The sequence below is a fragment of the Dermacentor silvarum genome, chromosome 10 (genome assembly GCF_013339745.2).
Source record: "Dermacentor silvarum isolate Dsil-2018 chromosome 10, BIME_Dsil_1.4, whole genome shotgun sequence".
In the NCBI taxonomy this organism is placed as follows: Eukaryota; Metazoa; Arthropoda; class Arachnida; order Ixodida; family Ixodidae; genus Dermacentor; species Dermacentor silvarum.
Window position 1 is genome coordinate 154150582 of NC_051163.1, and position 15275 is coordinate 154165856.

General features: G+C 47.4%; 1 protein-coding gene across 3 annotated transcripts in view; it reads left to right on the plus strand.

Moving 5' to 3' along the window:
• The first annotated feature begins 5072 nt into the window (after window positions 1-5072).
• Window positions 5073-15275, plus strand: part of LOC119431095 (sentrin-specific protease 1-like) — a 42179-nt gene continuing 31976 nt past the window's right edge. For all 3 annotated transcript variants that reach the window (XM_037698573.2, XM_037698574.2, XM_049656852.1), the window contains exons 1-4: window positions 5073-5164; window positions 7521-7626; window positions 9120-9253; window positions 13315-13453. In XM_037698573.2, the coding sequence (XP_037554501.2) occupies window positions 5104-5164; window positions 7521-7626; window positions 9120-9253; window positions 13315-13453 (440 nt within the window). In that variant the 5' untranslated portion in view covers window positions 5073-5103. The remainder of the gene's footprint in view (window positions 5165-7520; window positions 7627-9119; window positions 9254-13314; window positions 13454-15275) is intronic.

Below are 15275 nucleotides of genomic sequence, written 5' to 3' on the forward strand. Positions count from 1 at the left end.
GAGGAACCGTGCCAAGATGACCTCTCTTACAATTGCGAAAATGAGATCGCGTAAGCTACGCAAGATGCTTTGGGTACATTTGACCCGTTGCCTTATTGGGACCGGCGACCGTGTGTGTTCGCGTCCTTCTAGTCCTGCGTCTTGGTTTTCGCTGGTTCAATTTTCTCGCTTAAAACATGAACCAACTAGCCCAGTAATTCACGCTTCTAACCTTATTGGGAGCTCGACGAGTTATTACAAAGATTTCGTCCCATCCGCCGGGGAGCAAACTCCCCTGTTTTGTAAGGTCGTCGAGAGGCGGATGTATAAGCTGAAGATTTCTCAGCAAGGGTTGTCAGGCCCAGCATAACACACTCTACCACACTTATCATATTTCTAGAACACATACAATTGTCACGAGATGACTCAATGAATTTTGTATTTTCTGTGCAAGAGCTGGACGCTTCGGTGGCAGCGTGACAGAGCTTTTGAACGCATGAACCTAATGAAGTCAAGTATATGCGCTTGGAAACCTTGGCACAAAGGTCCGAAATTATCTTCTCGGCATGAAAACATCAAGGATTAGTCAGTCGTGAAGGAAATATCAAGCCGCCTTGTTTGACTTCTCAAGCCTAGCGAGCCTCCATTAGACCCAACAGCGTAATGCCCAGTCGCATTGACCGGATGCGTTGTAAAGGAGATAAAGATGTGAAATGATACTCATGGACTAGCAGAGTACGATATCTAGAGAGCTACAACGGCGATCCAGAAGCTATGGCTAGCTTTTGACACCGTCGGATCCATTGACAATGTACTAACCGATCTTTCGACGTACGTGCAAAACCGAAAGTGTTGACAAAACACCTAAAGTGTTACCTGACACCAGGGCACTCTTTCCTCTCCTCAAGCGAGTAAACTTGGCATCGATGCTAAACAGGCCACATTGGACACACTGGGAGGTGCAGCCATTAGCGGCTGCACGTTTCTGATGATACACAGGTACTGGAAGTTAGAAACTTTATTTAGAATAAGCTAGTTGTACATGATTGCAAAGTAAACACTTTTGGGAGCCAATAAATCTGGTAAAGAGTTCCTACCGATTGGTATCGAGAAAAACAAAAACACTTTATGGCATCTAGCTGCTATTACTGAAGCGTAATTACCAAAAACAATATCAGGTAAACTAAGTAAAACGACAAGATACAGTAGCAGATAACATTTTACACACAAGGTAATACCTGTCTAATAATTTTCTTATAACACTGTCAACACAATCATCAGAGTAATAAAAAGTGAGGTTGTGCAAATGCATGTGGCAGTGTTATGCAGTCTGAATGAGTTATACTACTGTAATTTTTTTAGGAATGTGTGCAATTTGTGAAAGATTCGCTTTGTCATGAATGAAGATGAGCCAGCGTCGCCTCATCAAACTTCTCGTTGTGTTTCGCACGGTGGGGGGCTACAGGTCCATCCTTTAAACTTCGCGGTCATCGCTCTCTCCGTGTCGCTGGCACTCAACGTATACAGCTGCCAACATATACTGACGACATCTACATATGTACATCATCCACAACACGTCTACATGTATGGGCGAAGGTTAAAAAAGTTGGCTGTGGCTTAACTCGATCAGTTATGCCTGGGTGTGCGTAGCGAGATGTACGGTTAATGTTATGGCTTGGTGTTTCATTCCATCGTTGATCCGCGGCCCTGGCACGAGATGCCGAACTAGACGACGAACCATCCTCATCTGAATGCTCTCGCCTGGCCGCTTCGTACTTACGACGCTTGTCGAGGCGTGCGGCTCGTTCTTCCTCCGTCTCCTCGGCTCGCTGCCTCCTCTTGGATTCGTTCCGACGACGAAGCCTGGCTTCTTTCAGTCCCTCCGACTCACTTTCCATATCTGCAGACGAATCCCTACGAGCCCCACATACGATGCAACGCCGGCGCTTGCTAGGCAACGGCTTAGCTCGCGGTTTCACCGGCTCCTCCTCTGACGTCATGCCAGGTGGCGCGGCGAGCGGCGCTGCCAGCTGCGGCGGTTGCTAGGCAACGGCTCAGCTCGCGGTGAGGCCACCGACCACAGCGAAAGTGGATGTCCAGCGAAGCTGTTGAAAGCCACCACTATATACAGCTGCTGAGGGGGATATGTAATGCTTTATGGCATTTGAGTAATTGTAGTAATGGTAATTTAGAGTAATGGCAGTAATGGTAATTTTGACAGCAAGCCGCCGCTGGTCGTATTGCCGTTTCTTTTTCCTTTTGCCGCTCCTCGTATTCAAGCTGCTCCTCGCGAGTCCTAATTATGGATTGCCTACCCATAGCGGTGCTGCAACAATGAAATCAGTTCATATAGGCTGGCGCTTTTATATAAGAAAGGCTAGTGACGTCATTCCCCACGTCGCAAGTTGCCCTCGCCGCGGCAGCTTGCGCGACAGTAATTTTTACCGGGAGACGTAAGCGGGGAGCGCGTATACGCGCTTCGAATTGTTATCAGGAGTGCCTTATCGTCAATTATGTTGTTAGGATGCTTCTTTTGTGCTTGTTATTAATTGAAACGAATGCTTTTCTGTATGTTGTACCGTGTACGCGTGATTCCAAAGAATGCATGCACTTTTCGCTTCACTTCGCTGAGTGCTTCACGCCTGCTTCACCTCCACCGTGGGTCGGCCCGGTATCGCGCAAACTCCGGGATCGGCCATATTTTTCCCCCCGGAAGAGGACACGAAAAATGCCGACCAGTGAGAGGCTAACAGCTTCGCTGTAAAAGTAGCGGCGGCAGTATCGATATATCTACGCAAACGACGCCTGCAATTTTAATCGGAAAAGTGCTCTTTGGTAGCGTCACGTAAGGGATCCCTCACCAGGCCACATAGTAAACTTTGGTTATACGCTGGAAGTAGTTACGTGCCCTCTAAGGAGTGTTATACCGCAAGAATTTTTCAAATTAGTTCAATGATAGCAGAGATATAAATATTTGAAATGCCGCGCACACGTGATCCAGGAAACGAGCTTCGCCGCCAACATAGACACACTCTCTCCACTTGGCCCTGTCTTGCCGGCCAAAAGCGAAATCCCTTGCCTGCTTTCTCCCATGCCAGAGCTGGAGGATCGCATGACGCATACGTCATGGGCACGGTCTTCTTTCTTTTCTCTCTCTCTCTCTCTCTCTCTCGCGTTCTTGCAGAGAGGCGCACTTCCGGTGACGGTCTCGCGCGCGAGCTGAGCTGATGAACGAGTAAAGTCTCGTTTCGCGCAGCGGACGATATTGCGCGCTCTGCACAAGAACACCTGATTAGCGATATGAGTAAGTGCCACAATCCCGAGCACTGAGGCAGGCGCGAGATAATGAAAGAGCATAATCGCGGCGCTGGAACACGGTAGAAAATGACATAGTTTCGCTCTCAGCGCGCTCGACTGCACGACGTGGGAACAAGCAGACGGAACGGAAGTACATCTCTCTTGCTACGATATATACGAAGTGTCACAAAAACACGCAGATATTCCGTTTGTGAGTTTCATTATTTCTCAAAACATTAATTCGTCTATCGAAGCAACAGATTAAACAAATAACTGATGTTGTCTCGAATAATTATCGAGTTCACGTGTCACTGTGGGTGACGTCACAGCAGTGCGATATACGTAGGCGAACTTGCGCGCCTGACGTCGATTCTCCGGCTGGGGACGCGGCGCCCACGCACGAGGAGAAAGGCGCACGGCCGTTAGGTTTGATATTTAAGCTCTTTTTCGCGGCGCGTAGGGATGTAATACTTTGCAGGCGCGATCGTTGGCGTGCATTGTGCGCTTGTCAGCTCAAGACGCCCATACCTGGTGAAGGGCCCTTGAAAGGCCTGTTCCTGAGCACGCTTCCCTTGGCACTGCAGAATTTAGAGCACTGCACGGGCCGATTTTTTCAGCCCGGGCCCAGCCCGGGCCCATTTTTACCTTGGGCTGCCCGCCCGAGCCCGACCAAAAGTTTTATGGCGAGACCCGTGCCCGGCCCGGGCCCGGAAGTAATCTACGTTACCCGCCCGGCCCGCCAGCCCTCTATCTAAAAGGCCCGAGCCCCGCCCGAGCCCGGCTCGAAACCGGCCCGAACCCGGCCGGAGACCGAAAAAAAAAAAAAACATGTTTTTCAGAGTCGAGACGCGCGAGGATAACTCGCTGCACGTTGCATGCACACCACCAGAAAGTCCGAGCCCGGCTCGGGCCCACTTAAAAAAACCCGAGCCCGTCCCGGGCCCGGGTTGAAAAGCACATGCCGTGCCCGAGCCCGGCCCGAGCCCGTGAAAAAACTGCTCTACCCGGCCCGGCCCGGGCTTTCGGGTAAGCCCGAGCCCGTGCAGTGCTCTACTGCAGATTGTGTGCAGCAAGAAAGTTTCAAGTTTTATCTACCGGACCGCGTTGCCATGGATACTACCTATAACTGCTTAATTTTTATACACACACATCTGTTTTGGGTCCTTCCGCTCAATGTTATCACTGCAGTGAAAATGAAACTACGGACATTTTTCTTCTTTTTTTTAGAATGCAATCGGTTTAGAATTCAAAGAAAGCTATCTGAAGGCCCATTTCGCCACCTTGGGCTGAGCGTCTTTCCTTGCTACTCTCTCTGCCGGGGCGTCGGCACTAGGTGGCTGCGACAGGAACGTATGAGACGCCATATTTAATTTTATAAGTGAAACAAACAGACGGTCAAGCTAATTTTCTCAATTCATTTCGTCATAAGTGACTATATAGAAAATTATTATTACAATTCCCATGAACTAAAATAAGAGAATTAAGCTCGTTTACTATGATTGTTCAATAATGTATACTATCAATATTTCGATGTCAATATCACTCAATATCAATTTAACATCCAATTAATAGAATTTTAAAAATGTTTTTTTACTATTCTGGGATTTGTAGTTTATTGCCCGTAGTGGGCTGAGCCATATCACATATGATCCACCAAACCACGAATCGACCAACCAACCAGAAGAAGAAGTGAAAGAAAGCGACCATCTTCAGACGCAAGGTACGTACGGGGTTCTCACGTAGAAGCGTTTTATCCGGCGCGTCTGATTGCGTTTTACTGGTTTCTCCGCAGTTCGAACTACACCGGAACGCCGTCGCGACGAGACGATGAAGACTCTACTGTGTCAAGTCTGCATCTTGACGGCGCTCCTGGCTTTCCCGGGCGCAGGTAAAGCAGCGCAGTGTGGATCCCGTAACACAGCACGCTCAAAAACACAATAACGACAAATGAAAACCCCACCGAAAGGACTCAAACTCCCGTAACACATAAATGCGATCATCCCATATGATTTATTGGGAGAGATACAGGGTGTTTCACGTAACTTGAGCCAAACTTTAAAAAAAATATGCAAATGCCAAAGAGCTGGACAGAAGCAAGGTAATGTTGTTTGCTGTCGCTTGGAGGTACTCAGATTATCTTTTGCATTCCGCCTAATTTTATAATTAGTCTTACTTAATCTACTGCTCAAATATTATAATTACATGAAAGGTGCCGATGAAGGAATTGTAGAGAAACATGAAATACTCCCGATATAGATATCTGTTGCTCAATACGTGCTACACAAAAGTGTTTTTTTCCGAGTGTGAAAGAAGCCCGCGAATACACGCATAATTAAGTGCCGCGTGACTCGATGAACTTTGTTCCATATAGGAAGTTATATGTGACAGGAGTTACGCGAGACGAATTTTTTTTTTTTATAGGGAAGCTATCATCGGCTATGCGGACTATATTTCTCGATCTGAGGCGTTTAAACGCCACGGAGACACGATTGGGGGAAAATGTTTTTAATGTGTGAGCTCAACAAGTATGCTAACCAAATCAGTTAAGAAGATAACTTCATCTAATTAAGTGACGCAGCTCCTGGATATTAATTTTTGACTACCTCTGAAACAAGCTGAATATGCGACAACGACCGCAAATGGTGGCCGAGTACAACCTATATAGCTCTATCTAGCCGTTGACTACTGTGTTCGCAGCACTGTCACAACCTGTCGCCAACTGTCACCAACCGTTTAACTATTTCAGATCTGTTTGTGAGCATAGTATAGACCCCACGAAAGAGCTAGTCTTCTTTCAAGTTCGTGGCTTCTTTTAGTGCTCGGCTGCCTGCATGTCTGCCGTTGCAGTGTGGTGAATATGTATCTTTAGGATGATTAGGAGTTTCACGTAAGATCTCACCCCGTCCAGAGAGCGCATACATAGCTGCACTGCTGGCGCCGTGATGCCGGTTGTTCTCGTCGCATTTTCAATATACTTCATCCTTCTCATCATCATCATCATCATCATCATCATCATCATCATCATCATCATCATTACCACCGTAATTTCTATCATCATCATGATCATCATATTCCCGGGTGTTCAAGTTTTAATTTTTACGGAATTTTTAGAAATCGCCTGTGGCAGGTAGCATAATTCTTATCATCGAGCTGGGTTATTCGATGAGGCGGACAATAATAGCACGAGAAATCGAAACACACATTCAACTAATTAACAAAAATTCACTAATTAACTTCTTAGTTAATAGTTAATTAATGTGTAGCAAACTAATTAACTGAGAAGTTCATTAGTAAACGTTTGTTAATTAGCCGAATATGTGATTCGATTTCTCGTGCTACTCATGTCCGCCTCTTCGAATAAACCATCTCAACGATTAGAATTATGCAACCTGCCACCAGGCGATTTTTAAAAAAATTCCGTAAAACTTAAAGATGAACACTCTGTATATCGACATCCACTGCAGAACAAAGGCCTCTCTCAGCGATCTACAATTAACCCTGTCTTGCTTTAGCTGATTCCCAACTTGAGCCTGGAAATTTCATAATTTCATCACCCCACATAATTTTCTGCCGTCCTCGACTGCGCTTCCTTTCTTTTGGCACCCAGTCTGTAACGCTGATGGACCACCGGTCATCTTCCCTACGCATTACACAACCTGCCCAGTTCCATATTTTACTCTTAATGTCAACTAGAGTAACGGCGAACCCGTTTGCTCTTTCATGCACACCGATCTTTTTCTGCTTCTTAATGTTACACCCTGCGTCTTATCGCACTTGGTACTTCCTCACGGTTAAAAAAAATAAAACTTTATGTAACATGCACGGTTGCTACGACTCCTCTGAGGATTACGCTGCCGGCATCCTTGGCGGCAACGGTGACCTAGAGAGGTATTCTGTAAGAGTCCACCTAGTGGACATGTCTATTTCGTCTGCTGCTGAAGCGCTGATTGGCTGTGGCGCGTGGCTGATGTTGAAGCGCACCCAAGCCCAGCCAATCAGCACTGCAGGAGCAGAGGAAATGGACATGTCCACTAGGTGGACTCTTACAGAATACCTCCCCTAGTGAAACTTACCTTGAGATCGGTTAGGTTTATGCGAGCTGGGTTCATGCGGTCGGGTAAGTTCTTAGTAACGACTGTTCGTTTGTGAGTAAAACAGATGTAGTTCTGTGGTGTGGGCGGTGTGCTCTGTCACACAGTAATGATTGACACGTTCAATTCGTTCGCTGATTTCTGTCCTCGCAGGATTTCCTTGTAACGGCGAAAGTTATCCAGGGCTGAGGAGGCAGTGCTTGAAACGCCTGCAACAAAAGGTCAAAGCAGTGCTGGGCGACCTTACGGAAAACTGCAAGTAAGCGATAACTCAGTGAAACTAGAACTGCAAAAATATGTTCTGTATGTTTTACTCCCATCTGTAACCTTACGAGTTAAACGTAAACGACGTTGGCGACAAGTGAATTTCCAGCCTCTGACCAAAATGTCTTGACGACCTACGCGCTCGAACGTAACTCGAACACCGAGAAACAATACATTTAAATGGTAGTGCAGTGGCAATGCTTAGCTCGATCAGGTGTTTCAGACGGAGGGGGGGGGGGGGGGGGGGGGTAACAGACAGGTGTGGCTTGCGAATCGGGTGCCTGTATGGTAGGAGGGGGCAGCGTCTCGAGCCCGAAAGTGACAGAGAACTGACAGAGAGCCGCGGCGAGCGACCGGTCGCGGGGGAGGGAGCTGGCCCGCCGGAAACGATGTCATTGATCATCCTGCCCCTCATGCCCGGGAGAAGTCCCTTGCGTGGATAATCCTTTAAAGGAACGCCAAAGTATGCACCGCACCCGACGAGCCGACGGAGGTATCGAATACCGGCAACTATGTGCAGGCCTTCCTCGCCGATCGAATGCTCTATAGCTAGAGAATAGGTAGGAGGGGGCAGCGTCTCGAGCCCGAAAGTGACAGAGAACTAAAAAGACCAGGCACGAACGCTCCCAGCTGGTTTGAGGTCGACGGAGAAACACGCCCGCTCCCCTTTCGTTGCAAGGGTACAGTGTACTATATACTATAGTTATATTATATTCTATAACTATTATATTCTATAATAGTACACTCTACTATAGCTGTGTGCTCGCGAGACACGCGATCAGTTCGCCGCGACCCGTGACCTCTGGCAGGCAAGCGTGTTGAGCCCTTTTGTTGTTCAACCTCGTCCTTCCTCGCGCGCTTCCCAGAGTGCCTTCCGAGAGGGGGGCCTCTTCACTGCGTGCGTCGTGATCTACGCGGACGACGTTACGCTGTAGTACGTGCGACGCCCCACACGGCGAATCAGTGAGGTTCGGTGCCGCGTGCAAGCTGCCCTCGATGCCGTCTCCGATTTCCCACTTGGCATCGGATTGATGATATTACCTACGAAAACGAGGAGCTGGTGATCACCTCCCCTCCCCCCGACGACTTTCAAGTATGATTCGGACTTTCTTTCATGTCCTTAAACATTGGCGCATTGGACTGCATTGCTAATTCACCTTTGAACTCTGCTAATGCATGCCTAGTTTGTGGTTTGTACTTCTAATTTCCGTGTGTCCTTATTTCCATAAGCGGAGTATTAAAACTTGTTTTGTTTGTGCTACGGATGTGCGTCAGTCTGGCGCACATCCCCTTACGTTCACTGCGCGGACGTAAGGGGACCATTGCTACATTTAAATGACGGTAATTAGGGTCATGCCACCCCAGTTTGCTCTTGTTTATTAACATTTAATGCGCAATAAGCTGCGCAGTTTGCTCTTGCTTATGAACATCAGTTCCTGACGTCCCTACCGAGACCTATATGCGCCATGCTCAACCCTTTTCTCACAGAGACTTCGCCGATTTCGCGACCTGCCTGAGAGAGAGCTGGGAGACCTCGCGCTGCGGTAACGTGGTGGGGGCAGCTCGGCACAACGATACCCTGCTGAAAAGAATTGAGGAGACGTACTTCCCTGACTGCCTCAGTGAGTGGCGACTTTTTTTTTTAGCGATAGCTCTACTGCTCCAGTTAAAAACCCAGAAAACGCCTCGATCCGTAAATCTGACCTTCAAGCTCAGCCAAGGTCAAACTGGGACCTATAGCGTGCCTAATGCATTTTGGACACGCGCGCCTCTGGCCAACAGCAAACACTTAGAAAAAAAAGTCCTAGGGCCTTCATAATTTGGTGTAAGACGGCTTATATTGCCCCTGAAAAAATGTCTTCCTAGCAATGCATTTGTGTTCAGAAGTGAAGCCGACGTTAAGGGGATCGGTGTAAGCTTGGTCTTTGTAAGCTAGCTTTCCAAAATTGTGAGTTGCAGTGAAGCCTACTCATAAAGAAAAATGCGATGCGAACAGGGCCCGTTAACGCTATCGCGTTCCACTCTTAGAGGAGAAGCGTAAGCGTCCTCATTTTCCTTCTTTTTTAAGCGAACCGTTCTTTACCAGTCCTCCCGGATTTTTCCTGACCGTGGCTGCCGGATGCCTGCTGATTTCTTTCCGAATACTTTACACGCAGCAGAGTACTACCATATTTACTACCTTTCAAGGTGTCATGGCTGCTGGCCTTGTTTTCTACGGAATCCATCAGTGATAAAACAAATGATACCTTAATATCCTCATTGCAACAAATATACGTTATTAGGAGAAAATACTTTATTAAATCGAACATTTATATGCCTATCTTTCTAGGGTTTGGTGCACCTGCTTGGTCGGCCTTTCACCGAGTAAAGTGCAGTTTACCATAGCCTCCGAGACTTGCGCGCACCGGCTCAGCCGGCGCACGCGAAGCTCGGAGGCCATGAGTTTACAATTGCACTATTTCGAGGATCGGCCTTCTTAAGACGGCTCGCCGACCCTGAATACAGTGTCAGATTCAGCATTATCGGACGCCTTTCCTTCGCATTGTAGTTCTCTTTCTTTTTAAAATTTTCTCAGTTGCTACGTGGGAATTAAAATTATTTTTACAGTGAAGCTGTATTATATATGACTCGGATCCCGGGACTTCTACGTCTCCGTCGGCAGAAAAGTGGACAGAAAACCACTCTACGAACTGAAGCGAAAAGTGCCTATCTTCATTGGAATTACGCATGCAAGACACACTTCACTGTTCGTTTCAGTAAAGAAAAGCACGAAACGGGTGTCAAAACCAGCGTTGGTCAAAACCACATGATAGATTATAAGTCGCGTTCGCACAATGCAAATCACGTATATATATATATATATATATATATATATATATATATATATATATATATCGTTCGCCGCGTGCGTTTCCCGGTAAAGATTACGGTTGCATAAGCTGCAGTTGCCGGGAAGCGGTAACTGTAGCATACGAAGCAGGGAGTGACGTCGCTACAATTTCATGTGATAATGTATCACCTCGGATTCTATTCGAGTCCGCATTTTACGTAGGTTTTTACGGTATATATTGATGTCTTAATGTGTCATCTGATGTTGCCCGCACTGGTACAGTCGTCTCGTCAAGCTGTTTGCTAGAGCAGTTTACAACAGCTGTCTCATTATTCGTGCGTCAAAAAAAAAAAAAAAAAAGAAATATAAACCTTGGCGCCGAGTGGAAGATCATGGTGATTATGGCAGTCCGGCGGCATCTCACCGAATGACGGAATGAGTAGAACGTGAAATCTATCACCTCAGAACGTAGCTCAAGGCGATATAGTTACGATGGTACGACAAATGGGCGAAATGTAACAGTCTATTGATATACAAAAGCTATTCACATAGTATACGGAAGTCACCCACCGTGGTTGTTCAATGGCTATGGTGTTCAGGCAAGGAGACACAATCTCTCCAATGCTATTCACTGCATGCTTAGAAAAAATATTCAAGCTCTTACACTGGGAAGGCTTAGAAGTGAGGATCAACGGCGAATGTCTCAGCAACCTTCGGTGTGCAGATGAAATTGTCCTATTCATCAACAATGGGGACGGATTACAGCAAATGATTGAGGACCTTAACAGAGAAAGTGTAAGAGTGAGGTAGAAGATTAATATGCTAAAGACTTGGGATAATGTTCTGTAGCCTGGCAAGGGAACAAGAATTCAGGATCACCAGTCAGCCTCTAGAGTCTGTAAATGAGTACGTTTATCTTGGTGAATTACTGACAGAGGACTCTGATCATAAGAAGAAAATTTACAGAATAATAAAATTGGGTTGGAGTGCATACAGCAGGCATTGCCAAATTCTGACTGGGAGCTTACCAGTGTCGCTGAAAAGAAAAGTGTACAATCATTGCATTCAACCGGTGATAACATATGGGGCAGAAACTTGGAGGTTAACAGAGAAGCTCGAGAACAAGTTAAGGACCGCACAAAGAGCGATGGAACCAAAAATGTTAAGTTTAACGTTAAGAGACAGGAAGAGAGTGGGGTGGATCAGAGAACAAACGGGGTTAGCCGATATTCTAGTTCACATTAAGAGGGGAAAATGGAGCTGGGCAGGCCATGTAATGCGTAGGATGGATAACCGGTGGACTACTAGAGTTACCGAATGTGTACCAAGAAAAGGGAAGTGCAGTCGCGGACGGCAGAAAACTAGGTGGGGTGAAGTTAGGAAATTTGCAGGCGCAAGTTGGAATCGGCTAGCGCAAGCCAGGGGTAATTGGAGATCGCGGGAAGAGGCATTCGTCCTGCAGTGGACATAAATACAGGCTGCTGCTGATGATGATCATGATGATCGCTCCGATGCGCGGCTTTCTCTCTCCTTTCGTCTCCAATAACTCGCTGGAAGCTACACAGGGCAAGGGGGCAAGGCCCCGCCCAAGAGTTGAGCGTCTCACCGGTGAGATAAGGCCGCGGTATCCAGGCTGGTATACGGTATCCACATCGCTGGTATACACCACGCCTCCAAGATAGCAGGCCCGTGCAGTCTGATTTATGACGTCGTGATACTTGGACCAAAAGTTCTATTGCCAAGCCCGGCGTGACGAAAGCGGTGACGTCTTAATCGCTCTGGCTTTCTCGGGAGCGTCCCCATTAGATTCTGTGGAAGTTGGGCAAGGCTGGATGACGTCACGGATCGAAGGCGTTACGACCACGCGCAGCAGACGCACGCCGCTATGCGCAACTGTCGTGTGTAGAACGGCAGTTCAAAGTTGAGATGCTTTTCCTGTCTTTTTGAGATCGCTGACATACATATTTTTTTCATTTATTTAACTCAAAATTAGCAATAATAGCATTACTGGGAATGTTCTCGCGATCACGAAATCAGCCAATAACTCTAGGTGGGCTTGGCTGCTTGCGACGTAGCTGCAAGACTCCACTGCGACACAGGCTGTAAATTCCCGGCTGCATGCAGTGCAATAACATTGGGCTCACATGTTCACAGGAGCCTCGTTTACAGATCGGCAATGTTTTCTTATGAGAACGCAGTTCTTAGGCGCCCGTTCGTGCTCCGAGCGTCGGCGTAACCGAGCGAACAAGCGCAGCGGGGGATGAAAGACGCGAGGAGGAAAGCGGAGGCGGAGGGTATGGCGAAAGCGTGAGAAAAAAAGCGTAGTGCGGCGGCGATGGCTACGAGATGGCGTTAGAGTAGCGCGCGTAGTCTGGGAGGTCTGTCTGCGGCCGGGCTGCTGTGAATCGCACCCACACGTCACCCACGCGCTGACTCTCGCGATCTCCAGATTAGTGAGCCAGTCGCGCCACATATCGCTCCGTTTGCAACGCGCCGTACGAAACGGATTGTCCACGCCAGCCAATATGGCGTAATGAAAGTACGCCTAGAGCTGCGCTCAAATTTCGCATTAGGGAGTATCGTAATCGTCGGTGAATTTTTTTTGTTCGAAAAGTGCTTCAGGGACACTTTTAGTGAACTAGTACAACTAATAAAGTATACCCTGGTTATAACACATAATAATGATGGAATCCTAATTCAACACTGTCGTAACTTCAATGTTATATGGCACGTGCGTAGAAACAAATTCGACAACCAGAAGGCGCACGAGCATAATTTCCAATCTCGGAGGACATGTTGTGATCCGGAATCTAGGCCTTACGGGGGCCCTCATTTCGTGAACCTTCACTGCAGACGGTTCTGGCGGGGCGGAAAAAGACTGTCACCCAGGCAAAGCCCTCCAGAAATTCATGAGCTGCGGAAACCGGTTCTACGACAGCGCTGTGCGTGTCTTCCAGAACCACGCCACAGTGTCCCTCACCTCCATTTGCCCGTAAGTTGAAACACCACTGTGTCTCTGTACAATCGCTGTACTACCGTGTGTCAATTCTCACTTGCAAGGATTCTGTTAGAACAGCATTCAAGACCGCCTATAGAATTGTTAAGCATTGCGGTAAAATGGTTAGAGCCCGCTGCGAGATAATGATTTTGAAAAAATTACACAGGCCTGCGCGATGCACGCAGCACACTCACAGCGTAAGCTGGTGGAGTGGCTCAAGAGTAGCTCCAATTTCGGCACCACGCACAACAGGGTCATCGCGGCAAAGTCTCTTCGCCACGTGTTTACGAGAACGATCTGAACGGTCTGCCCGGCGTCGACGGTGAGCTGCGGCTTGTAATGCTCTCGGCACCACAGTGTGCTGAGCCCGATCAAGCCTTACAACTGCAACTTACATGTCGGGCACGCTGCGTTTGCAGGCGCCTTACCTAGATGGCGCCACCATACTGGCGGAGGCTCGGGTCATCTGCGCCAGCGCGCTTGCCTAGGGAGTGTTTATAGGGCATTTTTTCCGCTGCCCAAAAGCAAGCGCTTGCGTGGCTCAGTAGTAGAGTATCTGGCTCCCACGGAGCGGGCGCGGGTACGATCCCGGCGGGAACCGGGTACTTTTTCGCATTTCCGGCGATAGCTGTTACGCGGCGGCGGACACCACCGCGAGCCGAATTGGAATGAGCCCATAACAGCTTACGCTGCAAAAAAAAAATATGGGATATTTACAGTCACGATGAAACCTTAATGATGTTACAGCGCTACATTTTTTTAATCAGATCGGAAAACGTTGGAAACACAAAAAGGAAGGAGACAGGACCAGCAGCCGTACAAGTGAAGCCTTTCTTCGGTAGAACTAAGACAATCTTAAAGCACTGTGACAAGAAAGCTCGTAAACTTGCAGAAGCCTTTCACATACAAAAGATGCGCCGTGATTGCATATCAGAGCCGTCTATCTCTTTGTTAAATTGCGAGACATAAATGCTTGGTGATTTATTCCGCGTGAACTAATGACATGCGCACGGATATGGTGTGTTCCTTCTTTGCGTTTTCTTTCTTAATAAGCTTCAGTTGTTAGACAGCACTCGTTCCGTGTCCTTGCTTTCTTTTGCTGCCGCTGTTTTCCGCGCTGATCCAAAGAATGCATAAATTTCAACTCTCCCAGCTTTCCACGTTACTGCATGAATACCTAAGCTACTACAAAAGATTATGTGATGGTACCAAATTTCAATTGTGTATGATATCTGCTGGCGTCGATGGCAAATTAAGTACTTATATATTCAATAATGTTTACATAATCCGTTACTTTATGCAACAGAACGTACCAAAAAGAGCTCTCTGACGCCGTATTTTATCCTAACGTGTACGCGTTATAGAACAACAGGCGCACCACAACTACAACGTCTTCTTCATTCTTCCGCTCCAATGTTATAATCACTGTACGACGGCCTCACTCAGCGACCTTACAATTATCACTGCGTGGCGTCAGCCGTCCCTATCCACTGTCGGCAAATTGCTATTGTACGCATCGCTTAATCATTTGCGAGCGCTTACCACGTTTTCCATCTCTTCAGACGAGTAGGGGTTATCTGCTTATGCATGCGTGTCCTGGACAAAATTTCCTTATTTATAAACACGTTTAGAAAATCAGCTATACCTGTGTTTTCTTTCCAATCCACGTACTGTCGACTCCATACCGATTAACGGTGCCTATAGCGCCTATTATCACGGCTTGGTAACGCTGAATAGATATACTACCAGAATGATTGATGAGATGATCGAACATTTTTATTGAGCGAATTTTGCCCGAATAGCACAAGCAACGTGA